Here is a 27385-nt window from a genome sequence, read left to right as displayed (position 1 = left end):
AACCATTTTGAATAAATATAAATAAAAAGTAAAGATAATAGTTAAATAGTTAAAGTCTATAGACAACATCACATAAAGAAAACCGAAAGAGTATCATATCTACACCATTTGGCATAAATCTTTTTCCTGTTAAGTTTACCCTGAATCTTATCAATAAAAACCCCTACAATTAAGCAGGTAGGAGGATTGCTAGAATTGCTTCCCCTAATCATTTCCTTTTTTCTGTGACTCCTTTTGAGAACCCTCCTTATAAAATCATGGGAACGTACGTTATGCGTGCGCTCCTCACGCGCAGGACACGTACGGAAGAAACCGTGGGAATGGAAACCGAAATGCACCTAAACAAAAATAAATGCACCGGACCCTAGAAGAGGGTAACAATAGACAGGTCCCTCCGCACCCCGGCCATTTCGAATTGAATTAGAAAAGGTTGCCCAGGTGGAGTTGGGGGTAGACCGTAATGGGTCCCAAAGAATGAAAGCAATCAGATGTAAATCAAGCAGCCAAGTTAGCAGTCAAGTCATGGTAAATAGCCAACCCCTGAAAAAAAACACGAGAATTGTGAAAAGAAATCATCCCCGTTCTAAAAATATAACCGAAGATGTTTAACAATTATAATTGTTTTCTATTTGAGTTTTACCAATACAATGCGTCATGAAAATCTTTCTTAAGAGCAATCGTTATAACCACTGAGTAATTTTCGTCGAAAAGCGATACAAATATTTTAAAATTACATAAAACTCACTAACATTGAATTAGGCACTATTTAATGATTTATCAATAGGAAATATCTATCTATATTTGAATAAGAAATTCGAAATTATATCTCAAAGGTAAAAAATATCTTAAATTTACAAATGATATATAAAATCGCGCAAGCTTTTTTATCGACCATTTTAGTAAATGTTTCCTTTAGTTACTATGAATTATTGTTGTACTAGCATTAACTTACTTGTTTCTAATGCAGATTCGCTTAGGACTTCTGATCATGTACCTGGTTGTGACGGCCGCCCAGCAAAAAAAAAGCGATATTGTCTATCAAATATTTCGCGGTGATATCGAGAAGTATGAGCTTTGTATAAAGCTATTAAGGGTTTGCCGCAACGTCTGGGACATAGCGCCCGATTACCCCGATGCAGACGAGGCAACTCCTGACGTAAAACAGGTTAACGATGAGGAAAAAGCTGATTACAGAAAGGGAAACTGCGTACCGACAGGTCTCTCGGGCTATGGAGAAAAACTGTTTTGGGAAATGGCCGCCAAATGGCAGAAATACATTGACAACAGGTTCCTAATCCAAAATCTTTTCATGGTGATTAAGACGACCGAAAACGGCCGGAATACCAAGGTGGCATTTGGAAAATGGCAAGGTTGGTGCAATAGAACCGATATATCTGACGAAACGACCGAGCCATCAGATGAAGATGGATCAAACATATCGGGTTTAAATGAAAGAGAGTATAGCGGAAAAAACTGCGATGAAAAAAGTCCATTCGGCGCATGGGTTTTTAGCGAAATCAATGCAACCCTGAGGTTAGGCCAAAATATGAAGAGATTTTCTGAGGTTTTAGCACAACTTGAGAAGGATGCCAGGAAAAAATGCTGTCCCTACGATTCAGTCAGAGATCGATTGGAAATCATAAACGATGGCCTAGATTTTCTACGGGAACTGCAGGGCATAGAACCCTCTGCCAAGCCAGAGTATACTGATATAAGTTCAGATCTTTCCAGGCTCAAAAACAGATTCGAGCACTTCAACAGGGTAATGTACAAAAGAACCGGTGCCAATTATTCAACAGGGAAATGTTGCCCCAACATTTTGAATGAGCTAAACGATGTAAAAAACAATTTTGAAGGTAATATTAAAGATTTAGACTCACAGGAACCTAGCTTTGACTACCAGCCATTGCTTGATACGGAGAAAAACTTAGAAGAAATTCTTTTGAGTCAACTGAAAGCTATTCGTCAGCTAGAAAGTTCTATAGGTAATCAAAATAATAAGGATACTTGTTGTAACGATGAAAAAGAACAGATTAACAACATAGAAACAATTTTAAGAGACCTAAACCTCAAGAATGCTCTTGAAGATTTATCAAAACTATTAGATCCCTTAAAAGAAAGTCTAGCTAATACCAATAAAACACTTTCAGCAACAGAAAAACAGCTTATCTTGAAAAACGAAAATCTTCAGAAACTAAGTTCCTTATATGATAGAGAATGTCTTCAAAAAGGCACATTTATTAAGAATCTACATTCAAAAGTGGACAACTTGGAATATACAATCAATAATATGAGTTCAATCAAATCCGTTAATTGGCCAGAACTTAAAAAATCTGTGGAGGCTGTAAACGAAATGGTTCAAAAAAATCCGTCAGGTATAACTAATATCACAATTGTTAAAACGACAATTAAAGAGACTCGTTTTGAAGGCAAGGCAGACTTTGTTTTGGAACCCAAGAATTCAAGTTCAGTAAGATTTTGTTCAAATGATTCAGATAAAATTAAAGAGCGTTTGGAAAAAATTAGTAAGGGTAAAAGTGATACCATAGCTTATTATGAGGAACAAGAAAATATGGCCAACAAGCGCTTTAAGGAAATGCTAGATCAGCAAAAAGATCTGGAACCTTATCACCCAAAACAAAACAAGGGCCGATCACAACCAAATGCTCTACAACTAGAGATCAACGAATTAGAAAGAGATATAGACAATTTAACAGAAAATGGCATCAACAAATTGGACAGGCAACTGCAATACACTTATTTAAAATTCGAAATTGAAAAGGAACAATTCGATAAAAAAGTTGAAGAACAACTAAAAAGTATAAATCAATTCAGAGAAGAGATGAAAAAGGAACAAGATCGAATTGATGGTCGCCTTGCCGAATTAGCTGCAGGTATTGAAACCCCAGAGGAATATGACGAGAAACTAAGTAAACTGGAGGCAAGTGCCCTGGAGTTTCCAAAGCAGATTCTGAGTTATGAAAAGGAACTTTTGGACCGCATCGATGCCATGGAACAGCAATTAAAGGACCTGGACAATGAGATGGAAAACACCGAGCACAGGGCAGACATATGCGACGCTGAATGTGACTTCGGTGCTCTGGATTCCGTGGACAAACTGATTGGAAGGGTCCAGACTGTCAGGGATAAGCTAAGTGCAAGGTCTACTTATAAACGAACTCCAAAGGGAAAGGTTGTTTATAGACCCAAGACGAAGAAAACTGGCTGATCTTATCTGGAACATTACATTGATAAATAAAATAAAACCCAAATTCAGCTGTGAAAATGATAAAATAAACTTTCTAAGTTTTTCTTATTAAACACTTAATGAGAATTTTTTTTTTTAATTATAGCTCTACAAAATGTTTTAGTTAAATAAAATGTTAATAAAAAAAATAACATCAAACGCAAACATTTAAAAAAAAAGGGGAAACTTAACGTCAAAATAAACAAACTATCATTCCGAACGTTAAAATTACATTTTTGATACGTTACGTAGCCTCTTACGTGACATAGCGAAGACACCCTCCTGACAGCCGAGACACCCTCCAGCCAATAAAGCATGACGGTTTATGGAATATTTTTGGGCGTTATAATCTATCGATAACTCCGGGAACCTATCTCTATTAGCACGTGTGACGCTATATTGTTGTTTTTAGCCAATTTCCCCGATTTTTGGACAAATAAAACAATTAAGATGCGGGACAACACGCCGCCTCACCGGCCGGACTTCGACGATGGCGAGGATGAACTGCAAGAGATAATTGAGCTGGAGGAGCAGCCACTCGACGAGGATGACGACGACTTGGAGGAGGTGACTTTGGAGCAGCTGGAGGCGCGACTTGCTATGGCCGGTGGCGACGATGACGACGACGACGAGGAGGATGAGGAGGAGCTGCGCGACCGGGAGAGGATAGCCAACATCAGGGACGAGGCGGAGGTCACGTTCAAGAAGCACACGGCTCCCGTTTTTGCCTGCAGCCTGCATCCCACCTACAATTGGGCTGCAACGGGCAGCGAGGACGATCACGCCTACGTTTGGGAGACGTCCACGGGCGACGTCCTCTATGAAATCACTGACCACAAGGACACCGTCACAGAAGCGCATTTCAATCACGATGGTATCTATTTAGCTACCGGTGACCTGTCCGGCGAACTGTTCGCCTTCAAGGTCAGCGAACAGCGCGAGGAGCGTCCGGTACTGACCAAAATCTGGGAGTACTCCATGAGCGACATGTCCTGGCTCTTCTGGCACCGAGCTGCCCACATCCTCCTGGCGGGCAGTGATAGTGGAGAGGTCTTTGTGTGGCGCATACCCAGCGGGGATTGTAAGATCCTGCCAGGACAGTCGTCGCGTTGCGAGTCTGGAGAGCTCAGTGGTGATGGCAAGAAGCTGTTCACAGCCTACATGAACGGATCCGTGAAACTGTGGGATCTGAAGAGCTGCCAGGTGCTCATGGAGGTCAACGAACAGCATCCCATGGGATTCGGTGAGATCACGCACGCAGTGGTGGCTTGTGAAAGGGACTCGCCCTTCTACATCTGCGCTGAGGGGTCAGGTGAGAAATCCTTACGAATAAGATTCGGCTAAGCGTAAAGGGAAAAGTATTCCAAGCATTTTCCCAGCTATATCGTAAAAGCCTTTTAACCGAATCTTTATATTTTATATTATATTTGTTGAACGTTGATGCACTAAGAGCAGTACAAACAAGTGGCCCAAACGACACCAAGCACGTGCTTGTTACGCGCGGGCCCATTTTTATTTCGGGCAAATACGGTTCGCGAGGAAGGTACATAGAACAAACAAGGACAGGACAAAACATAGATCAACAAGACTACAGCAAATGAGCTAAGATTTTAGTTTTTAATACAGGGATAGAGGTTGAGGAACAAATTAAATGATATAGGTTGTTATAATTATTACAAAGAACGCGAAAAGGCTCATGCTGACTAAAATTAGATGAACATCGTGGCAAGTTTATAGGATAGTAGTTTCGCATTCGTCTAACAGGAACATTGAAAGTAAGGCGGCTTACCAAATCTACAGAATCAATATCGCCTCTGATAAGATTATTCATAAAAATAGTACCAAGCATAGTTCTACGGCTTACTAGACTAGGCAAATTAATTAAAAGCAATCTACTCGAGTAAGAAGGCAACCTGACGTTTTGATCCCAGTTCAAACCACGTAAGGCAAAAAGAAGAAATTGTTTCTGTACTGACTCTATACGGTCAATGTGCACTTGATACTGAGGACTCCAAACGGAAGAACAGTATTCCAAATTAGGACGAACAAGGGAGGTAAATAATAATTTGGTAGTGTATGGATCATCAAATTCTTTAGACCAACGCTTTATAAACCCAAGAACACTCATAGCTTTATTTACAGTAGAGGTTATGTGGGAGTCAAATTTAAGTTTAGGATCTAGGAGAACACCTAAATCGTTTACTGAGTATATTCGGTCCAGGGACATGTTCTGAAGAGAGTAACTTATGAACGTTGGCGTACCCCTATAAAAAGTCATAACGTTGCATTTAAGATAGTTTAAATTCAAAAGGTTGTACTGACACCATTCCTGGAATCTATTAAAGTCTGACTGCAAGCAGAAACCAGACTCAATATTATTATATGAAAAACAAAGCTTAACATCATCAGCATACATTAGTACACGAGAGTGAGTTACTATAGAGGGAAGATCATTTATAAACAGAGTAAACAGCAAAGGGCCTAAATGACTGCCCTGAGGCACTCCAGATGTCACGTTGATCATCTTGGAAACAGCGTTTTTGAATAAAACCCTCTGAGATCTACCATTCAAATAACTTGAAATCCAAGTTAACAGATTATTCGCAAACCCAAGCTGATCTAATTTGAATAAAAGAAGAGAGTGGTTTACAGAGTCAAAGGCTTTACTAAAATCTGTATATATAACGTCTGTCTGCAATTTTTCGTTAAACCCATCTATTACAAAAGATGTCAATTCGAGCAGGTTAGTGGTGGTCGATCTTCGCTTAACAAAGCCATGTTGACACGGCGATATTAAAGAGGAGCACAAATGTTGCAACTGAGAGGTAATAATGCGTTCAAATATTTTAGGAATTGCAGACAATTTGGAGATTCCTCTATAGTTCTGAACATTAACCTTCGCACCCTTTTTGTGGAGTGGAATAATAAAAGAATCTTTCCAGATAGTAGGGAAAACAGATGATGAGATAGACAAATTGAAAAGTTTAAGAATGGGTTTACAAATAGTTCGGGCACAAAACTTAAGAACACACCCAGGGAGTCCATCTGGCCCCGGAGAATAGGTTGGCGTTATAGTTTCTAAATCAGTTAAGAGAGAACTTTCGGTGATTACAGGAGAAAAAATACAGTTTGCCCTGTTTAAGTGATTAGGGTAGCTAGAATTAGACCAAGAAACAGAACTATAAGTAGATTGGAAGAATTCAGCAAATAAATCTGCAATTTCGGGATCCGTAGATGCCTCAATAGAGTTTAATCGTACAGATGATGGCAATGCTGAAGACTTTCGCTTAGCATTGACAAAGTTATAAAACTGCCTTGGATCCTTTGAAAATTCAAATTTACATCGGTTCAAATACATGGAATAGCAATGACTGTTAAGTACATTAAAATTAGTACGAGCCACCACATATCTTGAAAAATCGGATGGCCTACCCGACTTTTTGTACTTTTTATAGAAGTTTGTTTTTAGGTTTCTAAGTCTTTGCAACTGATTGGTAAACCAAGGAGGCCTGTCTAACTTAGGAGCAAAACTATCAGGAACACATTCACTGAAAAAAGAGTTTAGGACACTATAAAATAGTTCCGTAGCACTTTCAATATCCAAGCAATTATTTAAATTTGTCCAGTTATATTGTGAAATCAAGTTATTGAGTTTATTAAAGTCACATTTACGAAAGCATCTACTTTTAGTTTTAGTTGGTGAAAGAGAAGAAGAAAGGGTGTCAACGCAGGGAAGACAAATTGTAAGTTCTAATGTGGGATGATACCGGTCTTCTGGCATAACTAGTGGGTCAATTCTAGATACCGTGACTTCAGACGGATCTAAAGCAAATACAAGATCTAATTGTCTGTTTAGAGAATTACGTATAAAGCTAACTTGCTGTAATGATAATTCTAACAGACCGTCAACGAATTCATGGTCAGATAAGGGGGTAGAGACAAGTGAGTCAGTGGAAAGGGACCAAGAAATGTCAGGGAGATTGAAATCACCCAAAACAATCAAAAGATCCCTTTCGGAAAGTTGAGATAAAACAGTTTTTATAGCAGACAAATGTTGCTTATAAATTGTTAAGTCAGATCCAGGTGGAATATAAGAACAAGTTACATAAATAGAAAAAGATTTCAAAGAAACTTTAACACCAACAAATTCTATTTCATTGGGATTAAGAAAGTAAATCCTTTCCGATGTTAAAGTAGAGGTAACGGCAACCAGCACCCCACCGCCCCTACGAGGAGAGCGATCAGTTCTATACGTACTGAAATTTTTGGACAGAACTTCAGAGTCTGTTATCTCCGGTTTCAGCCAAGTCTCAGTAAAGGCCAGAATGTCTTCCGAAAAGGCAGAGGAGTCAGCATAAAGCTTAGGTAGCTTCATATTAAGTCCTCTAACATTTTGATAGGCCAAAAGTAAACTGCTCAGTTTTTTGGCGCAGGTACTGTCGTGGAAGGCCTATTATTAGTTCTCCGTCTGTTTGGAACAAATTCTTTAATGACCAATTCATCATTAAGCCAAAAGCTTTTAGAATTTAGTACATTAAATACTTCCGGAGGAGCAGATATTTTAAAGGAAGATATCCTACGAACATATGGAAATTTAAACTCCTCCACTGTGATGTTTTGAGATGGGAATTCCTGTTGTATAAATTCCAAAACATCAGCAGATGTGGTTTCAGGTGTTAAACGAGACACAAATAATTGCTTCCTGTATGGAACAACCGAGAGGCTCTTTCTTCCACCACCAGCAATCTGAACATCGTTCGTCTGATTATCGAGACTAGGGACTATAGAGCTAACTTCCACCGTAGGCACAGAAAGCTGCGTAGGGTTTGAAACGGTAGGCTGAGTAGCAGAAACAGGAACTCCAGAGCTTTTGGTACCTATGGGTACTGCTGTCAGAGAAGCTTTAGGTCCACCAGCCCCAGTGGATGCCGACATTGCTGCCGTTACCGATCGGGTAAAAATATTAGAAGCTAAGTTGGGATTCGGAACTGATGCCTTTACTTGAAGAGATTTTGAAGGAGCAGTCTTCTTGCGTTTAGGTGACCCTACTGACATTTTTTTATTATCAAGGTCCGCCTTAAACTCTTTAAAATCAGCAACTACGCTCATGAGTTTATCGAACAGTTTCATAAAACGATCATTGGTCAGCGCAACATAGCCATCCAAATCACGATCTATTTCCACGCATGAGGCACAAGTCCACGAAAAACCAACACGCAAATCAATATAATCTTTAACTCTGCCAACAAGTCCAGTACATTTTGGGTGTATGACAATGTTGCAGAGACGACAGTAAATAAAAACGTCATTAGGTGACGATCCAAACTGACAATCTTTTTTGCAACAAAAAAGAGCCATTTTTAATTTAAGAAACAAAGTTATTAAATAAAACCAAAGAATCAAAAGAATTATAAATACCTCACTTAATTTGACACTGGGATCAAACAAATAAAAATGTAGACACACAAGAACACAAAAGTATAAGAGCGCGTAGAGACTTCGAGAGCGAGAGAGCGCAACAGAGTGGCTGTCGACTGAGCGTGGCTTGCGAAACACAAACAAAATATACACGACAACAGTTTAGACGACAAGAAACGGGAGAGAGATTACAAGAAGGTTATGGGAAACAACAACAAAAGCTATTGAAACCAAAGCACCACAGCGTACAGAAGTTACAATAACAAAATGCACGGGCTAAACACAGAGTTAGGTTTTGTTAAAATTTCTACAATAAAATAGACAATTAAACATAAACAGACGATTTAAAACACAAACACGGCTGATTATGAAGGACTAAGTCACAAAACAAGGCACCAGTATCACAGATATTAATGACAAATTGACAAAAATCACAGAGCACAAGATAAACACAACCGGTCACAAGCGACGCTAAATCGCTATTTTCTTTAAAAACAAACCATATAACTCTCTTTCCTTTTAGGCAAAATGCTGTTTTGCACTAACAATGGACCCGTAAGCACGATTCAGTCGGAACACGGCATTGAATGCCTGGCTTTTGCTCCTTCTTCGGCTGATCTCAAGCTCTTTGCCTGCGGCTCACTGGACGGCCGAATATCCATCTGGGACTATGCGAAATACTCGCTACGTACGATATGTGAAAACCCAGTGCCCAACGATGGTGTTATAAGGTAAGACCAACTAAATTAACTGAACTTAAATATTAAATAAGCAAAGGCTAGCTTGTAGTATTTATTCTTGGACAGTTAACTAATTCTGATCAATTATTTCAGGATCAAGTGGCTTAACGACAACACAATTCTGGCGGCCACTTCGCAGGGCAATCTGAATGCATTTGACGCTCGCACAGGATCGCTAAAATTCACGCTGACGGGACACTACTATCACATCTACGAGTTTGTCTATAAGGCGCAGGAAAATCTCCTGCTGACTGTTTCCGAAGACAACACGGCCAAGATATTCAAGGTGCCGGCGCTGGGCGATTAGTTAGAATTTAGTAATGTTGTACCGTGCTGTATATGTAAATAGTGAATACATATAAAAATTACGTTCTTTCGTTCATCTCGGCAGTCAGGAGCAATGAACCCATGGGGCGGTCCTGTTCCACTTGTCCTATATATACAAAAAAATGGGGAGAGGCATAAGCTGACTAAAGATAGAACAAACAAAGCAGAAAACAGACCTGGATAACTCAATAGCACCGCAGATTTAAGATCTTAGTGAAAAACTTCAAAACGCAAAAATTGACTAATCTTGTATCTTGATAGCCTGTCAAAAATGTAACAAGCAAAAACAAATATTTAATATTGGTTCTTTTTTGTTATACAGATCAATTACGATTTTATTTCTTATTGAAAGTTCCAGGTTTGGGCAACAACTTTTCTGTTGGTAATGATAGTTGAGAAATGTATAAACTAGAGAGTATTTTGAAATAAGCCCAAGCTATAGTGTTATTTTTTCGACCCCATGTGTGTTTGAGAACTAAATGCATTTAAAATGCAACTGCAGCGAACTCTCTTCAGACCCTAGCTCTCTTAGAAATTGTGGAACATGCGTACTGGGGCATTTTCGAAGAGGCAAAACACTTGTTTATGTTTTTGTCTGTTGTCGTTCACCTCCGACATCCACACACACAAAAACAAACAATTGTCTCTTAAAAACAAAAAACAAATGTCGTATTTACATATTTATTTATCATTGTGCTGTTTTATTTTATTAAAGCTTTTTCGGAAGAGCGACACGCTGATGGAAATCTCTGATTCAGTCTGTTTCGGGTTATCAGTGCGAATGGGTTACGGTTCACCCTCTCAAGGATATAAAGTTAAAACGTAATCCCCCAGGGATTTAAATTGCGTGAAAATATACCAAATAAATTGTAAATGCAAACAATGAATTAAACATATACTAACTAAAAAATACGTTTTTCCGCATCTAAAAATAAAAATGTACAATATTCATACGCAAATTTAAGTACATTTACATTACTCTATGAATGGTGATCATGAAAACTCATGACTCGTGGCATGATATGATGGAAGCGACACCGGAATATTAACGAAAATTGCATATGGAAGTGATCCATCATATTTTCCTTCTAAAACGAATACATTATGTGCGGCGCGGCAAAGTTAAAAAATAACAAGAAAGAAAGGGTTAACTCAGAGTTCGAAGATTTGAATACCCTAGCAGAAAGGCCTTGGTATTTAATTAGTTAAAGCTATAATATTAATAAGAAAACTAATAAAATCCCAAAAATTAATAGTGCTGAGGGTAAAAGGGGATCCTTAAAATATTAACAATAAATAAATCTCTTAAAATACAAGGATAGCCTGATAAGAATAATACCAGAAACCATACCCATCTGTGGCAGTGGCTATCACTTTAGTAAAGTTAAAAATATAAATTACAAACTGGATCCCAAAACTAGTATACCCCCTCGAAGTGGTATATAAGCTGATATCCCGCAGCTACGAGGCGACAATAAAAGTCACACGGAATCACAGTTAATCAACCGCGAACGGGGGCCCGAACTGATCCCCCGAAACCACTGTAATTGTGGCTATGGAGACACCACCACACCGGCAAACCACCAGCGCCCTGTGTGTGTCTTTTACAATTAGATTACCAGAGGAGCTCCACGGACCCAAAATGATCTGATCCCGCGAGCTGAGCTACTAAAAAATGTGTGGAGGCGCTACACTTGTTTTGTTTATTATTTGTAGTACGTTTTTATGGCGGCCAAGAGGGGGTTGGAGTCGGATGGGTAGCTAATCCATATAGTCAGTCGGGTACTAAAGGTTCACGTTTCACAATTGAATTATCACAGTTTGAAATGTCAAATGCACGCGCCTGGCGATGTCCCCCTGCCCCATGAAACTACATTTCATGATAATCCGCTCAAGTGTTTAACAAAAGTCGCTCGATCCGGCATGTTATGCCCCCACATTAATGAGTATAAAAGCACATAAAAGACCGCCGAATCTATTGGAGTAATCTTTGTCAAATGAGCAACAAAGAAGCCATATATTATATGGTGCCTCGTTACACCCCAATCATAAATCCGTAAATCTCTTTAAACGCGGTTAGCTCACAAATCCAAATACATAAGACTGTGAAGCTAATTGACATTTGATTCACTGATATCGTAGCAGTTTTATAAGCCCTAATAGATTAGCCGTAGAGCGACTGTGGTTCCTTATCAGCCGCTTCCTCTTAATCGAAATTTTAAAATTGCCGGAAATCAGAAAGGAATACAGTAGACGTTGCTGTTTAGAATTCGTAAAACATCCTATTAAAATTATGTCTAATGTTCTGAACTAAAATCAAAATTTCTTTCTACAATTTAACATTGGATTGAATTATGAAATACCGACTGTACTTTTGTCGGTATTCAAAATTTGTATAAAAAATCACAGGCATTTTCAAAATGTTATACTAGCGAGCTATTATATTTTTGTTGTCTTTATATACAGGGACTTTTAAAGATCACCTCGTAACATCACATTAATAGTTTGTGGCAAGTTTCACTTGTGCGCAGTAATTGTCCCACAAAGCCGTTAAATCAGCTGCAATTAAAGATCTCCACAAATCAGTGGGTTAATATCTCTTGGCACATGGCTTACCCAGTGTTTGAATAGACTGACAATGAAATGGCTAACAGATTAGGGCCAAAAGTGTCCCCGTTCCGTTGATAAGTACCCCAAAGGTCGTTGACTAAGACGGAAGAGAATTGAACTTAAGAGATAACGAGAATGTCGGGGAGTTTCTCTTAGGCGGCCACACGTGCTTTATTTTTGGCACTGAAACTTCTCAAACTTCTTGTATAGCGAAATGTTTGAGAGGTCTTGCATCATGCGTTTGCCAAATCGGCCGGCGGATGTTTCCGTGGAAAGTGTGAGCGCCTTTTACAGGTAACAGGTAAGATGTTTATGGCCCAAAAGAGCGCGAGAGAGCAGCTGCCACCTAAATAAAAAACAAGGCAAATGCAAAGCCCAAGTTGAACCGGCAGCGATGCCGGCAGAGCGACACACAGTGCTCATATAGGGGGGTAAAATTATATTCCAAACTTAGTTTGAACTCAGAGCGTGCGGCGAGCGGTACGGTTCGGTCCATCCGGTATTTCGTAGTTTTTTTTCGCCTTTCTTAAAAAACCTAAGGCCAGACGTTCGCTTTCTTGAATACCCAACCCAACCCATTCAATTCGAAAAGATGCCACTGCCGGGGACATAATAGAACCACGTGTGTTAAATACCTTATCGGTCTTGAATATACAGCCCCTGACAAATGTGTGCGTTTGTGTACTGAAGAGCACTGGAATACGTGAAGCGCCGAACAAAACAGAACTGAAATCGGAAAACAACAGAAAAACCATGTGGACTGAAACGAACTGAACTGTATTCGAAGCTCCACGCTGGCACAAAGAGTGTGCTGATAAAAAAAAACCGAGAAAAGTAAAAGAAAACCCCGATAAAAGCAATGGACTTATGTACATAAAATCCAGCCACAAAAAATCGCTAAAGTTACCCTAAAAAATATATATCCCAAAGGGTTCTAAAACCAACCCATACCCACAAAAAAAAAACCTCATACATTCTGAAAAATGGCGCGAGTACAGGCCAGCGACACCCTGATACCCCGCCAGGTGTTCGAGGTTCCTCCGGCGGAACCCAATAATTCCGCGGCGGACAGCGGGAGCCAGGGTTCCGGGGTGAAGCTGAAGAAACAGATCGGCCTGCTGGACGGCGTGGCCATCATCGTGGGCGTAATCGTGGGATCCGGCATCTTCGTGAGTCCCAAGGGAGTGCTGAAGCACTCCGGCTCCATCGGACAGTCCCTCATCGTCTGGGTCCTCAGCGGTGTACTCAGCATGGTGGGAGCCCTCTGCTACGCGGAATTGGGTGAGTAATGATCCGTGGAAATGGAATTTTTTGTTTGTCGCCTTCTATTTTCGATAATAAGCCCACGCCCAGTCAAACAATGCATTGCGGCGCTGGCAGTTATTGCTTCCCGCTGATGACAGCACTTCATGGGTCAGCATATGGCATATCATTTGGGTGGGGGAGTTGTTTACATAGCTGTAATACAAGCACCTGTGACAAGCTCAGCACAACCAAAAAACTGGAGCAAGAGCTCTTCTCGGCGAGAACGCTTGAGTCAGGGAAATCTGCTAAAGAGGTTAAGGCAAGAGATTATCTGGAAATCTAGTACTAGCAACACACAGAGAAAAATCAGCACTTCATATTCAGCTACTTAAGTTTATTAAATGATATTAATATTTAAAAACAAAACTTTTTAAAAATTGTTAATAAAGTAACAATTGAATTGCTGTAATATTTATAGCAATATTCCTAACTGTATAGTAAAATCAAAAAATGTTGTAAAACATTTTAAATTTACTTCAATCCATAAAAAAGTGACTTAAGCGATCTCTTTTTTTGAGGTTAAACTGCAAGATATAAGTGGGTTCATAAAAAGTTCAAGCGACATCTGGTACTTGGAAATTCTAAAAATAAGTAACATTGTGAAAAAAGTTTCGAGGAGAACAGGAATATTCATCTTAGTTTCAATTAAAAACGGCCCAGATCCAAGAGACAACAAAAAAAACGGAAAAATTACTATGACCTTTGACTTAGCTCTCCCGCTGTGAGAATCTTTTGAGATTAGCTACTCCAACCAATTACCATGGAGACAAATTAAAGGCATGGAAAATAGCGCGGTCCCATCAAGACGACCTCGTCAAGGGGCCCACGACAAAAGCAGTTTCAGTTCCCCTTGATGAATTAGCTTTGAAGGAGACAGAGGGACTGTCCCTAAAATAAGACAGACAAATTATTCAATCATCACGAATAAGAACTGTAAACTTTTAATGTAAGTAATTAATTTGTTGGTTCAATTTATTAAAACTATTAAGCTATAATGATTTTTAGTCTGTCAAAACAAACAGTATTTTAAATTATATGTTTTACAAAGAGCAAGCCTGTGTGCTTTTGCGTCTTGGTTTCCTCAATTAAAAACCGTCTGGGGCTTAATGAAATTTACAACCCCTTTTACTCCACGTAGAAATGTATGAAAGCATAAATTTACCAACCTAGGATCGGAAATCTAATGAGAGCTTTGATTTCTACTCTTTTCCATACCTTTTACGAACCCCAACAAATCTACCACATTTAAGAGAACCAAGAAGTCTGCTCGCCTTTTCTCTTTTTTTACGTCATCTTATTGAAGTATTCTTAGAATTTGAAACACGTTTTTTTTATCAACAAGGCTGACAGACACCTATTACCATAAATTGTTCGAGAGACACATTTTTGGAGCTTACTTAAGTCTGATAATTATAATACAGTTAAGTCTGATAACAAAAAGGTGTATTCTTAAAAAAATGTTCCATAATTTTAAAGCCCTAATCCAGACCCGTAAAAAAAAATTTTCTGTTTATATGGTACATTTTATATTTATTCGTTATGGAGAAATAAAATTAAATTCACTAACTCGTTAAAGAGATCACTAAGTTGAACAGCTAACATAGCTGCCTCTCTAAAATTATCACTAGAACTGTGATGAACCGAATTGTTAAGTGTCAACAAATGCTACCGATACCTTTCAAAATGATATTTACCTAATTGTTTGAACAATCCTCGTTAGATAGACAAATACTTGTGTTTTTATGATGCCAAGCAAATTGACATTTGGATAATTAACAAATGCTACTGGTACTTTTTAAAATGATATTTACCTAGTTGTTTAAAGAACCCTTTTAGATGGGCAAATAGTTCTAAACATTAGAGGGACTATGTCATGCTTATCAGATCGGGTTGTTAATGTTCATGTTGTTCCTATGAGGAAACCGTCTTGAGAATATGAAGATAGTATTTTATGATGCCAAGCTTATTGACATTTGGATAATTAAAAATGCTTCTGTTACTGTTTAAAATGAGATTTACCTAATTGTTTGAACAACCCTCAGATAGGCAAATTATTCTAAGCATTAGGGGAACTATGTCATGCTTATCAGTTCACCTTATAAGGCAAGATACTCTCTTCGAAAGCTCCCTGTACATAGGTATGGTCGAGAAAACGGTCTTAAGAGTATTAAGATAATATTTATTTTTTTTCTAGACTAACGATTCTTTGTTTCTTGCAGGCACGATGATACCCAAATCGGGAGGAGATTACGCCTATATTGGAACTGCATTTGGCCCCCTGCCTGCGTTTCTTTATCTGTGGGTGGCCCTGCTGATTCTGGTGCCCACGGGTAATGCCATCACGGCATTAACCTTTGCCCAATACCTTCTGAAACCTTTCTGGCCGTCCTGCGAAGCGCCCATCGAAGCGGTTCAGCTGCTGGCGGCTGCCATGATATGTAAGATCCACTGATAGTTAATCAATTGGGAAGCTATGGTATTGACTAATTGCTTGATCTTTAACCATAGGTGTGCTGACGCTTATCAACTGCTATAATGTAAAGTGGGTTACACGTGTGACGGACATCTTTACGGGCACCAAGGTGCTAGCCCTGCTGGTGATCGTGGGCGCTGGAGTCTGGTGGTTGGTCAGTGGCAACACAGAGCTTTGGGACAAGCCGTTCTCTGGTGGCCATCAGAATCCCGGCTATATAGCCTTGGCCTTTTATAGCGGCCTCTTTTCATACTCCGGTTGGAACTACCTTAACTTCGTGACGGAGGAGCTAAAGGATCCCTACCGAAATCTACCCAAAGCCATATGTATCTCCATGCCGGTGGTCACGATTATCTACATGATCACGAACATTGCATACTTTTCGGTGCTCTCTCCGGACGAGATTCTGTCGTCGGATGCAGTGGCGGTCACTTTCGGAGACAAGATGCTCGGCTTCTTGTCCTGGATTATGCCATTCGCAGTGGCCTGCTCTACTTTTGGATCATTGAATGGAGCTATCTTTGCATCATCCCGACTCTTCTTCGTGGGAGCAAGAAATGGTCATCTGCCGGCTGCCATTTCGCTGATCAACGTTAATTGCCTGACGCCAGTGCCTTCGCTGATATTCCTGGTAAGCTATAGATATAACCCATAATAGGGAATATTAAGAACCTATTAAAATGTTCTCAAAATTATCAGGATAAGGAAAGACTGTACTGGGCCTATCAATGTTCGGCTCATATTAGTAAAATAATCTATTACTTAGACCATTTTGGATATTTATTTTGTTTAGTTTTGCATTTATAGTTTATTTGCCACTACTTAAGCCCTGTTAATATTTGAAATATTTATTATTTATTAGATCATAAAAAACTTTGCTTCTCCTTATCCATCTAAAATGTTTTACATGTATTAAATGTCTCTTTTGCTAATTTTTCAGGGTCTGCTAACCTTGCTACTTCTCTTCATCAAGGACATTTATGTGCTGATCAACTACGTTAGCTATGTGGAGGCGTTGTTCACGCTGATCTCGGTATCCGGACTGCTGTGGATGCGTTATAAACAACCCAAGACGGAGCGACCCATCAAAGTCAATTTAGCACTGCCCATCATCTACCTGATCGTCTGCCTGTTCCTTGTGATCTCCTCGTGCAAACAGGAGCCCTTCGTAGTGGGCTTGGGAACGATCATTATACTGTCTGGTATCCCGGTCTACTACCTGACAATTCACAATCCGGTCAAATGGCTGGCGGACACCTCGCAGGCCATCAATCTGTGGTGCTCCAAGTTCTTCATTTGTATGCCCAACCAGGAGAAGTTCGACTAGGAACCCAGGACTCTACGATTTCATGGAGGGAGTGCCTTTTGTCGATGTATCGATCAATCAACGCAACTATCGAAGGGAATATCTTGTAGTTAGCCTAAGTCTCAATGTACAATTAAGATAGGTTAGCAACGCGAAATTCGGAAACCTACGCACAACATTACGAAAGTGTTATTGTAAATAACTCAAATGCATTCTGGTAGGAAAGTCCCTACTCAATTTATTATTATGAATAATTTGCTAATTTTATTACTATTGTATATTTCACCCCATAAATGAGTTCCTCGTCAAATGCAGAAAGTAAGGACAGGTATATTACACATGTCTATTATACAAAATGCGTACCAATTTTTACATATTATACAAGTAATTAGGAGCTTATTTAGTAAGTAACAATTATTATTGAAGCATCTTTTGCGAAATGTAAAAATCGAATTTGTTTTGTATAAGAAAGTTAATAATAAAACATTTAAATATAGCAAATTAAGAGAGTATATCATTTCATACGGATATATCAGACAAACATTAATAGTAAGTATCGATACACAAAAATGTATAATTATAATTAAAGTCGTAGTAGATTTTTGGGGCAGAATTTTGTTGTACCGAGATAACAGCAAATGTGAGTAAAAATATAAAAAAAACATTTTTAGGACAGTCTGCAAACTGAGATTAAATCGTAAATTAAACTTCGTACATGTGATCATTAAGATCTACCGATGAAATACCGTCTTGTAGGTATGCAATATATTTTATAACAGAAAGGACACTGGAATATACAGTTCCTATCTTTTTAATTAATTAATCGTAGTAACGGCCAACTGATTTAAACTTGTATGCCTGTCAAAATTAAAGGCCCGGCGAAAGCTTTTCCAAAGCTTAACCCGAATGGCAGTTAAGTTTGTAGCGAGTGCGCAGAGTGATGAGGAACCCCGCGAGAGAGAGAGGGAGAAAGGAGAACCCGCCTCTCGCCGAAATTCGTATAAAAACGTTGCGTGGGCGCAACTGTCATTTCAAAAGACCGTCGAACGGGATCGGTAGTTGACCGCAGTGTTACGGATCGCACGCGTCTGTGAAAACTCGTAAAAAAAATCCCGGTAAAGCCCCGCGAAATGACGAGCGTCCAGTAGAGTGCGAATTCGAATCAAATAATATAAACCATATACCACTCAAGTGTTCAGTTGATTAAGATGGCCAAAAGGCAGGTGCTAGTTTTAACCCTATTGTGCCTGGGTTCGTTATTCTTCGAAGCAGTGCAGACTTCCACGGAATATAATCGCTATTTGACTCAGATATTCCAAAAATACGGCAATGGCGGGACAATCAACTTTGAGGTAATAACCAATAAACCATCGAACTAGCCTTGTAAACACACACAAAAGTAATTTGAGCACAGGTAAACACAGGTAAACATAGTCGGACACGAGCAAAGCTTTTGCGGTTAGTATTATGGCAAAAAATTAGTGAGTTTGTATCTTTTTTTTATATATTTTTGGGTCAGCAACAAAAACAAAGAGAGTTGGGGAAACTGGGTTTATATAGATTAGAGCTCATCCAATATTTGGGGATTGTGAAAGTGAAACAATTGTGTACTGACAACTCCGTTCTGACCAAGATGACAAACAGGCAAACAAAACACTCTCGACTGTTATAAACGCCTATAAGCCCTTTAAAGATTGTTATCTTTATAAACGCGGAGCAATTTTATAACACTGGGGGCACTTGCCTCGGTTGGAACGTATGATACAAAACGTAGACTTTATTGCTGGCATTATCATAAATTTAATCAAAATCCAGACAAACGAACAGCACACAGTGTGATATATATTCCAAGACTTGAGCATCAACACGAGTGTCGTGGAACCGCCCCCGCCCCACTACATCCTCCATTCCTCCTCCTCCAAGTCAGAGATTAGAAGATTACGGCGATAAGACTGTTTCTCCTAATGAGGATGACAGGCCGGCACAGCTGACGAAATATGAATAGACCCCCTCACCTATAAGTTTCGCAACGCTATCGTTATGCTTATGGACTCCAAAGTTATGGACAGGCAGTCAGTCCAAACAATCCAAGCCAATTGACATTACTCATGCGTATAGACTACGCAATACACTCTGTCCATTTAAATGGCACGTTACTAAAATGTTTTTACTTTTTACGCACTCGGCATACTAACATTACAGGTCCCACCCCCTGGCCGCCCACCTAACATTCTATTATCATTCTAATATTCCAATTTCGATTACATAGTATACTTGGCACACAAGCAAATTTTCGTTGAATGAAAGTAAAATTGCCATTTGGTGGGTTCCTGAGCTCCATAACAAATAGTTTTTTTTATGCAAGCGCGTGTTTGCCTAATGTGTTTGTTGATATGCAAATTCTGCAGTCCTGATCTTGGTTAAAGAATTCTCTGGAGTCACTCATCATTAACCTGACACACGCCCCAGTCTACGGCGACAGGTGTCTGTCAAGGCAATTAGATGGAATTCCCCCTACCCCAGGTATCTCCTCCCACTTTTCCGACAGCAAAAATGCGACCGATTTAAGGAATAACAATAAACAAATGAATTCTGATGTATGCAAATATCGTAGCCTGGCACGTTGACAAGTAAATCAAGTAATTATCTGTGATAGATAATACTTTGACAAATGATCGCAGAATCGCAAGTGCGAAATATGGACTGGAAAGTTTTTAAAGAATTAATTTGGGTGAAATAGCATTTTATATGGAGCTTCTAGGTCATACATTGAATCGAAAAACAGCTGCCAGTTGTTTTTTTTAACATATATGGACTTAAAAAGTTCAAGGTTAAAAGTAGTGCTGAAATATGAATAGTTGAGAGGAAAATATCAGAACTGTAAAACTTTTGATTCACCACGCGTTCCCGAACTTTGAAAATAGATAGATAAGTTTAAGACCACTTAATATTTTCGTAATCGGTCGTAATCTTTTAGTAGCTTTTATCGTTTTTGATCAAAGAAAATTGTTTTTCCTTTATAAATAAAAAACCGTATCTTTCTTTCGTATATATACCTTTAAACTTCAATTATGAGCAAAGTGTGTTTTTTTTAGTATTCCTAGCCAACTTTGGGATCTCTTTAGATTGATCTTAAACTAATCAATATAAACATATAAGTATCTTTTTTAAGTTACTAATTATGAAATAATTTTCCAGGGTCTTGAGCATTTGATGTTCAGCTTGAACTTGGGCCAAATCCAATTCGATCCCTCGCACACGATCGATCAGCATCGACCCCAAGGATACTCCCAGGAGGTAACAAACACCACAAATGCCCCAAATTACATCGAGCCGACACGAGTCAATGCCACCGATGAGGAAGTTTTGGAAGTGCAAATCTCTACGCCATCCACTAATCTCTCAAAGCCAGAGATAGGCCCTGAGGTTCCGGAATTCCTCGAAATTCACGACCCCAAGCACCGGCACCCAAGGGAGAGCTCTGGTGAGTCTACAATAGTCCGCCAATATTTAATGTAGAAATGCCCGATGGCTATCTTTATGGTAAGGGATTTCGCACTTCACTTCTATCAGTAGTGTTTGCCGACCATCAACTATGACTGATAATACTTAAGATAGGGTAAGACAGACAACAAAGCAATAAACAGTAGGCTAGATTTTCTCACAGTTAGCCGGTGTCCAAAGAATCCAAACAAGATGAAAAATACATGGATTAAAGCTTACTTGACTGGCAATTATAAACTAATGCAATAAAGCACTACCTGTGACACAATAGAAATTGAGGCCGGGAGAATGTCGCATTATAATGGAAGTATAAATAGATGAAGCCGGGCCTCGACTCTTTCCATCAATTGGCCGATTTCCAAGTGCAAGGCAACCGGCGACTGCGGTCTATCATCAATTCAATTATGCCATCCCATCCTCCCATCTCATTTGGTTGATAGGAAGTTCCGTCTGCGATCGCGGCCTTGTCGCATAAATTATAAGATATATATAAATGAATTATCAGATGCGTATATCTTTCTCCTTTTGGGCTGTAAATGTAGCCGTAAATCAGCAGGTAGGAAGATCATTGTCAGCAGGTGACGAAAACAGGGCGATAACACGATAAACGAACGCATTATGGATGCGGAAATCCAAAACAAAACAACAATTGAAACAGATACAGATACAGAACGAGATACAAACAGGCCTCAATCGGTTCGTTTGTTATTTTTGTTGGTTGGGCTTTACAGTTAATTGAAGTGCACACAATCATTACAACGTTGTCCCATATAAAGTTAACACTAAACAGCGTACTGAATTAATGGCAAGTTCGCACATGCGAATTGGATAACAATCAACGGATGAGAAAGCAACCTGTTGGGCTCGGAGAAATGTAATTGTTATTTCCATAGAAAAATAGCAACAAACTTTGAGAAGTAAACAAGATTTCTAAGGGGAAATTTCCCATACCCAACTTTATAAATAAAGCACTTACAAGTCTTTAAACAGAACTAACAGGTGCTGCCTAGAAAGTTAAAGAACTTTTATTATTTAATCATGATGTATGTATGCATTTATAAATGTAATTTCTTACAAGCTCCTGAGATTTTTACGAATATTTGTTTTGCTAAATTGTTTTTACTCTTTAAGCTTTGATTTTAAACATATCTATACATCTTAGATGTTTTAAATATATTTTATATATACGAATCTACCTTTAGATCCTGTTGCAGCTTGTTTATCTCCGAAGTCCTTGCTTTCCTTGCTCGTGGACCACAATGATCTCCATAAAAACATTGCCTACCAAAAATTGTTTAAGAAGGATGGCTTTGGCTCACCAGAAACCATTCACAACTCAGAGGAGGAGTATAACGAGTTCATCAACTCGGTGCGGATTTCACCGCGGGCTTTTATGAAACTCTGCCCAGCTCTATTGGCTCAAATCGATAATGGAGTTTGCAAGCAACCAGCTCCTCGATCCGAGAATCTTAGCGACAAAAAGCAAAAGATTTGGAACGGTAAGTGTTTTCAATTATTTCCCTGTTGACAAGATAGCTAACACACTTTCTTTTAGCTTGGATATATGCCAGCATCACCATGCTGATTCTTTCTGCTTGCGGTTTGCTGGGAATTCTTCTAGTTCCTCTGATGAAGACAGCTGCCTACCAAGAAATCCTCAAGTTCCTAGTGTCCGTTGCCGTGGGCACTTTAGCCGGTGATGCCCTGATGCACTTGCTGCCCCACGCTCTTTTTAAGGAAGAGAAGCATGAGGAGGCGGTGACTGGCATCAATCCCTTGGAATCGGATCACAAACATAGCAATGAGGCTGCTCTGCTTTGTGGTTGCTCCTTCCTGGCGGCTCTTTTCATGTATATGTTGGAGAATCTAATTCCCTTGTTAAAGGGAGGTAAAACAGGTCATGGACATAGCCACGGACATGGTCATAGTCACGGCCATAGCCACAGTCACATGGAGAAGCCAGCTCCACAGGACACTCCTGATCTGCCAGCTCCTCGAGAACTCAATGTAATGCTGCAGGAGGCCAAGTTAGATGAGAAGACTCCTGATCGTCCACTCACCCCAGTGGCTTTTATGGTAGTCATCGGTGATGGTCTGCACAATCTAACCGATGGCCTGGCCATTGGTGCAGCGTTTGCTAGTGATCCTGTCACTGGGTTCGCCACCGCTTTTGCCGTCCTCTGCCACGAGTTGCCCCACGAGCTAGGCGATTTCGCTCTCCTCCTCCAAACTGGTGTATCCATGCGAAGAGCCGTCTACATGAACATCGTAAGCTCAGTTCTTAGCTTTGTGGGCATGTCTGTGGGCCTTTTCATTGCCGGAATTGGTGATGGTATGACTCAATGGATTTATGCCGCCACTGCTGGTTCCTTCCTGTACATTGCCTTTGCTGATTTGGTGCCCACGATGAGTGTGGCCCACAATCCAGAAATGGCCAAAGATCCAAAGGGTATTATTATACAAATAGTTGGTATCCTCCTGGGTGGACTGATAATGTTGGCTATTGCCCTGAACGAGCACGATTTGGAGGGTCTGTTCAAGAGCTTTTAAAAGAGACCTCTGAATCTCAAACAGATATGTTGATTTCCCGTTCTTTCTGTAGATAGTAGCCTAAGCCCGTTTCCTTCGAATCTCCGATTCTCTGCCTTTTTTAACCACGCCTTAAATGTTAAATGTTGAAATCGTTACCAAATGTTTATGTCTGTGGTCAGCAAAATGTATGCATGATTTAAACAGAACTTTTCCTAGAATATAAAACTCTGAAATATGATAAGGGTGTTTAAAGAGCCAATAAAAATTCTGCTCAAAGAAGATGTATCCCAGCACTAAAAGTTTTAAATCTTTATAAATATTTCAAACCGTGACCACAAGTGTTCCATAGAATAAATTCAGCTGTGCTACAACGCTGAAGTTGTTATTTTAAAATACTATGAGCTTTACAGAATTTCATTCCATAAGATAATATAAGAACCAATAATTGTACAAAATCCAAACTTTGTTAGTATACTTGTTAAAGACGGTTATATTTTTGTAACAAATGAGGACGCTCTTTAATGATTTACCTGTTAACACTTATCGTATAGCTTTAAATATTAAAGAACGTTTTAAGATAACTGCAGTTGTTGTTGTTCCTCGAAGGGTTCATTGGGCAGACGTGCTGGGCTCTAAAATATGACAACATAATTTTGTTTAAGCTTTCAAAAATATTTGGGAAGGAGTACTCACAGGTTTCTTGGACCTCTCCTCCAATACACCGTAAGCCACGTGGTTCAGCTGGAACCCAGAGGGCAGGGCAACACCTTGAATGCGATAGAAGGCGCCAGCTGGGCCTTCCTCTGCCACCTTGTGGGCAGCCGAGATGGTGCATTTTCCCAGGAAGCTGGTAGATCCCACCATTGGACCACGTGAGATGTCAATGTGGTCACCCAGGCGATACAGGGATACTCTTCCTTGGGTTTGCTGTGCTATGCTGGGCAGCTGCTCGCTCTTGTACTTGGAATCCTTGAACATCTCCTGGGCCAGATCCTGCTGGACGTCCAGGCGCTCAATGCGCAGATCCTGCGCGGCTAATTTTACCATCTCCGCCGAAATGGCGCGCAACTCCTCCTTCGAAGGCTGCCAATTCTGAGTCTGCAGCACTATGTCGTGCACAAAGCTACCCGATTTTACTGTAATGGAAAAATATATAATTAATAAGCTATCTCAGCTTATAAGGCTTGTTAGATAATTTAACTTACTGTTGGGTCCTGGAAAACTGTGCAGTTGAAGATTCGCCTCCGGTTTGAAAGCCCGGTTCAAGGCGGCTCCCAACATAAAGCTACAAGTGCGCCAGAAGGCTCTGCAAGATAGTTACTTTAATTAGAATAACTCATATGACAAAAAAAAGCAGCACACCCACTTGTTGACCACGTGCGGCTCAGAGACATGGAAGTTGAGCAGCTGCAGGGTGCAGGATTCCTGCAAGGGTCTGTGCATATCCCAGGGCACACTGCCGTCGATCAGGGCCAGTGCCGATCGCTTACAGTGTCCCTCACTCAGGTGCTGGGCGCAATTGAAGGGCGTGGAGATGTTGCTGTTCATCACGAGAGTGACATCTTCGGGAAGTCCCAGGTACCGGACCTCGATCTTATCGATGCGGCCCACGGCATCCCGTTGGCGGCGCTGCTCCTGGTTAAAAAGGTCATTTCGCTTGGCTATCGAAGCTGAACTGAGGCTAAAGCTGGCTGTAAAGGAAAGGTGAAAGGTTCTACTTTATAATAAGTAATATTTTAAGTAGGATATTTAATACTCTATTGATTTTCAGAAAATACCCAGATCGATATCAAAATCTAGCTATTTTTTAAGCCGAGACACCGCCAAACATGCCATCTCTGACGCTGGAGCTCCGCTGAACGTGAATGTCTACCGGCATTATGTAAACCGTTTCTTCGATCTTTGGTCAATAAAAGGGCTCTTAATTAGTCTTACTTACCCTTAGTTCTGTATTGTTGCAGCTGCCGCAGGGCGCACCAACTCGTTTTATGTAATTTTGTGGCCGCAGACATGGTAAATTAACAAAATACTTTCCAGGGATGCGAAGCACAAAGACTGTACCAGGGCTGCTAAATAAATAATAAGTTATCGATATTTCGATAAGAATATTAGGGGCTTTCCGAAACACCTGTAGCATATACCTAATTATTAGACCAGAGACATATTTAATGACAATTACATTTTTATTTTTATTTTATTTAGATGCAATATTTAGATGAAAAGGCACACTTTAAATTAGAAAATAATATAAAATATTAAGTGAAATACTTTTTCACTCGATACTTTTTCACTCGCGCCTGTCGTAAACCATCGATTGTGCCGGTTAATACTTACCAATCGATACTATCGATTTTAATCCAGCTCTATCACGCCATTAACAATTTTGTTTGTCATTCCGCTCGGCAGAAATAAAACTTTAATTCTTCCTGTGAATATAGTTGAAATAAAGAGAAAATACAATGGATTTGGATAACGCACGCGATCTGCCACGCCCAGGCTTCAACTTCGATAACTGCAAGCGGTAAGACTACTCGGGTTTCGCAGAAATCATTCAGCGGCTTTTACAAACTTCTCATCTATTTGCTTTTAGCAATGCGACTCTTTTGAAGGGGGGCTTCAAGCCACCCACGACCACCAAAACTGGCACCACCATCGTTGGCATCATCTTCAAGGATGGCGTTATCCTGGGCGCCGATACGCGAGCCACCGAGGGCCCTATCGTCTCAGACAAGAACTGCGCCAAGATCCATTACTTGGCCAAGAACATATAGTGAGTTCGAAGATGACATGTTATGTTAATTTCTATAGCGGCTAGTGATCTGATTGCACTAATCGATATATCCTTAGTACTGCTTCGCATTGGTTTTCCTATGATGGGGATAAGTAAAACACCTCCATCCATCTTAGAGGCTTGTAAACTTAAACTAAACTTCCTTATGATATTAATCACAACTTAATCACAATATAGGGAAATCTAAACCCCTGTTGATAAATATATAAACTACAGACATTCTTTGTAGCTCGAGGTCGGCAGTTTTACTTGTAATCTGCGTAACTTAACTTCAGGTCCCCTAATTTGCAGATCACAGAGAGAGTTTCTATTATGGATTTTTCACCTGTGATTACCTTATGAAGTTTGCTTTAGAAAATTCAAATCACTGGGAAATACCTGTAGTTTTTTCTTAGTTATCCCAATTTTAACTAAATATTCTCTATATACTTATCAAAAATGTTTATACTTCAGTTGCTGTGGAGCTGGAACTGCTGCGGACACCGAGATGACCACGGATCTGATCTCCTCCCAGCTGGAGCTGCATCGCTTGCAAACTGAGCGCGAGGTGCGCGTAGTGGCCGCCAATGTGATGCTAAAGCAGATGCTCTTCCGCTACCAGGGTCACATCAGTGCCGCCCTCGTGCTCGGCGGAGTCGATAAGACCGGACCCCACATCTACTCCATTCACCCACATGGCAGCTCGGATAAACTGCCGTATGCCACCATGGGATCAGGTTCCCTGGCCGCCATGACCGTGTTCGAGAGTCGCTGGAAACCCGACATGACCGAGGAGGAGGGCAAGAAACTGGTGCGCGATGCCATCGCCTCCGGAGTGTTCAACGATTTGGGTTCGGGGTCCAACGTCGATCTGTGTGTGATCCGGAAGGGCAGCGTGGATTATCTGCGCAACTACGAGCTGGCCAACAAGAAGGGCGAGCGCCAGTTGGACTACCGCTTCAAGAAGGGAACCTCAGCCGTCCTGCACACCTCAGTCAAGGATCTGCTCATCACCGAACGCGTCCAGGTGGTGCCCATGGAGACTTCTTAAAGCGATTTCCTTTTCTACCGTTTCGTACATTTAATCTAATAGAGCTTTTGGCTGGATCTACTTGGAGTGGTTCGTAATAAAGGAAGCCATGCTTCAACTCAA

At 40.1% G+C, this 27385-nt stretch overlaps 6 protein-coding genes across 7 annotated transcripts; 5 read left to right on the top strand and 1 right to left on the bottom strand.

The window, feature by feature from the left end:
• The first annotated feature begins 474 nt into the window (after positions 1–474).
• LOC119554161 (A-kinase anchor protein 9) lies at positions 475–3272 on the top strand. The gene is made up of 2 exons (XM_037864950.1): positions 475–525; positions 968–3272. The coding sequence occupies exons 1-2, from the start codon at positions 475–477 to the stop codon at positions 3227–3229; spliced, it is 2313 nt and encodes a 770-aa protein (XP_037720878.1). The 3' UTR covers positions 3230–3272.
• A 334-nt stretch (positions 3273–3606) lies between these two features.
• Positions 3607–9787, top strand: LOC119553319 (angio-associated migratory cell protein). The gene is made up of 3 exons (XM_037863649.1): positions 3607–4559; positions 9189–9396; positions 9499–9787. Exons 1-3 carry the CDS (start codon positions 3698–3700, stop codon positions 9710–9712), a joined length of 1284 nt encoding a protein of 427 aa, XP_037719577.1. The 5' UTR covers positions 3607–3697; the 3' UTR covers positions 9713–9787.
• Positions 9788–10505: 718 nt separating this feature from the next.
• LOC119553318 (Y+L amino acid transporter 2) lies at positions 10506–17931 on the top strand. Of its 2 annotated transcripts, XM_037863648.1 has the most exons (5): positions 10506–10601; positions 13000–13623; positions 15867–16085; positions 16156–16751; positions 17061–17931. In XM_037863648.1, exons 2-5 carry the CDS (start codon positions 13326–13328, stop codon positions 17445–17447), a joined length of 1500 nt encoding a protein of 499 aa, XP_037719576.1. In that variant the 5' UTR covers positions 10506–10601; positions 13000–13325; the 3' UTR covers positions 17448–17931. The 2 variants fall into 2 exon arrangements, with proteins under 2 accessions (XP_037719576.1, XP_037719575.1); XM_037863647.1 differs by lacking the exon at positions 10506–10601 and having other exon boundaries at positions 12793–13623.
• A 541-nt stretch (positions 17932–18472) lies between these two features.
• LOC119554327 (zinc transporter ZIP10) lies at positions 18473–24043 on the top strand. The gene is made up of 4 exons (XM_037865192.1): positions 18473–18778; positions 20625–20910; positions 22133–22429; positions 22486–24043. The coding sequence occupies exons 1-4, from the start codon at positions 18635–18637 to the stop codon at positions 23478–23480; spliced, it is 1722 nt and encodes a 573-aa protein (XP_037721120.1). The 5' UTR covers positions 18473–18634; the 3' UTR covers positions 23481–24043.
• LOC119554329 (39S ribosomal protein L39, mitochondrial) lies at positions 23935–25531 on the bottom strand. Its single transcript, XM_037865193.1, has 5 exons — positions 25402–25531; positions 24829–25153; positions 24668–24768; positions 24156–24598; positions 23935–24094 (listed from the first exon to the last, which is right to left on the bottom strand). Exons 1-5 carry the CDS (start codon positions 25472–25474, stop codon positions 24035–24037), a joined length of 1002 nt encoding a protein of 333 aa, XP_037721121.1. The 5' UTR covers positions 25475–25531; the 3' UTR covers positions 23935–24034.
• Positions 25532–25818: 287 nt separating this feature from the next.
• Positions 25819–27385, top strand: LOC119553497 (proteasome subunit beta type-7). Its single transcript, XM_037863909.1, has 3 exons — positions 25819–25983; positions 26053–26232; positions 26707–27385. The coding sequence occupies exons 1-3, from the start codon at positions 25922–25924 to the stop codon at positions 27281–27283; spliced, it is 819 nt and encodes a 272-aa protein (XP_037719837.1). The 5' UTR covers positions 25819–25921; the 3' UTR covers positions 27284–27385.

The sequence above is a fragment of the Drosophila subpulchrella genome, chromosome 3L (genome assembly GCF_014743375.2).
Source record: "Drosophila subpulchrella strain 33 F10 #4 breed RU33 chromosome 3L, RU_Dsub_v1.1 Primary Assembly, whole genome shotgun sequence".
NCBI classification, from domain to species: domain Eukaryota; kingdom Metazoa; phylum Arthropoda; class Insecta; order Diptera; family Drosophilidae; genus Drosophila; species Drosophila subpulchrella.
The sequence above is the reverse complement of the archived record's forward strand: the minus strand, read 5'-3'. Positions and strand labels throughout refer to the sequence as shown.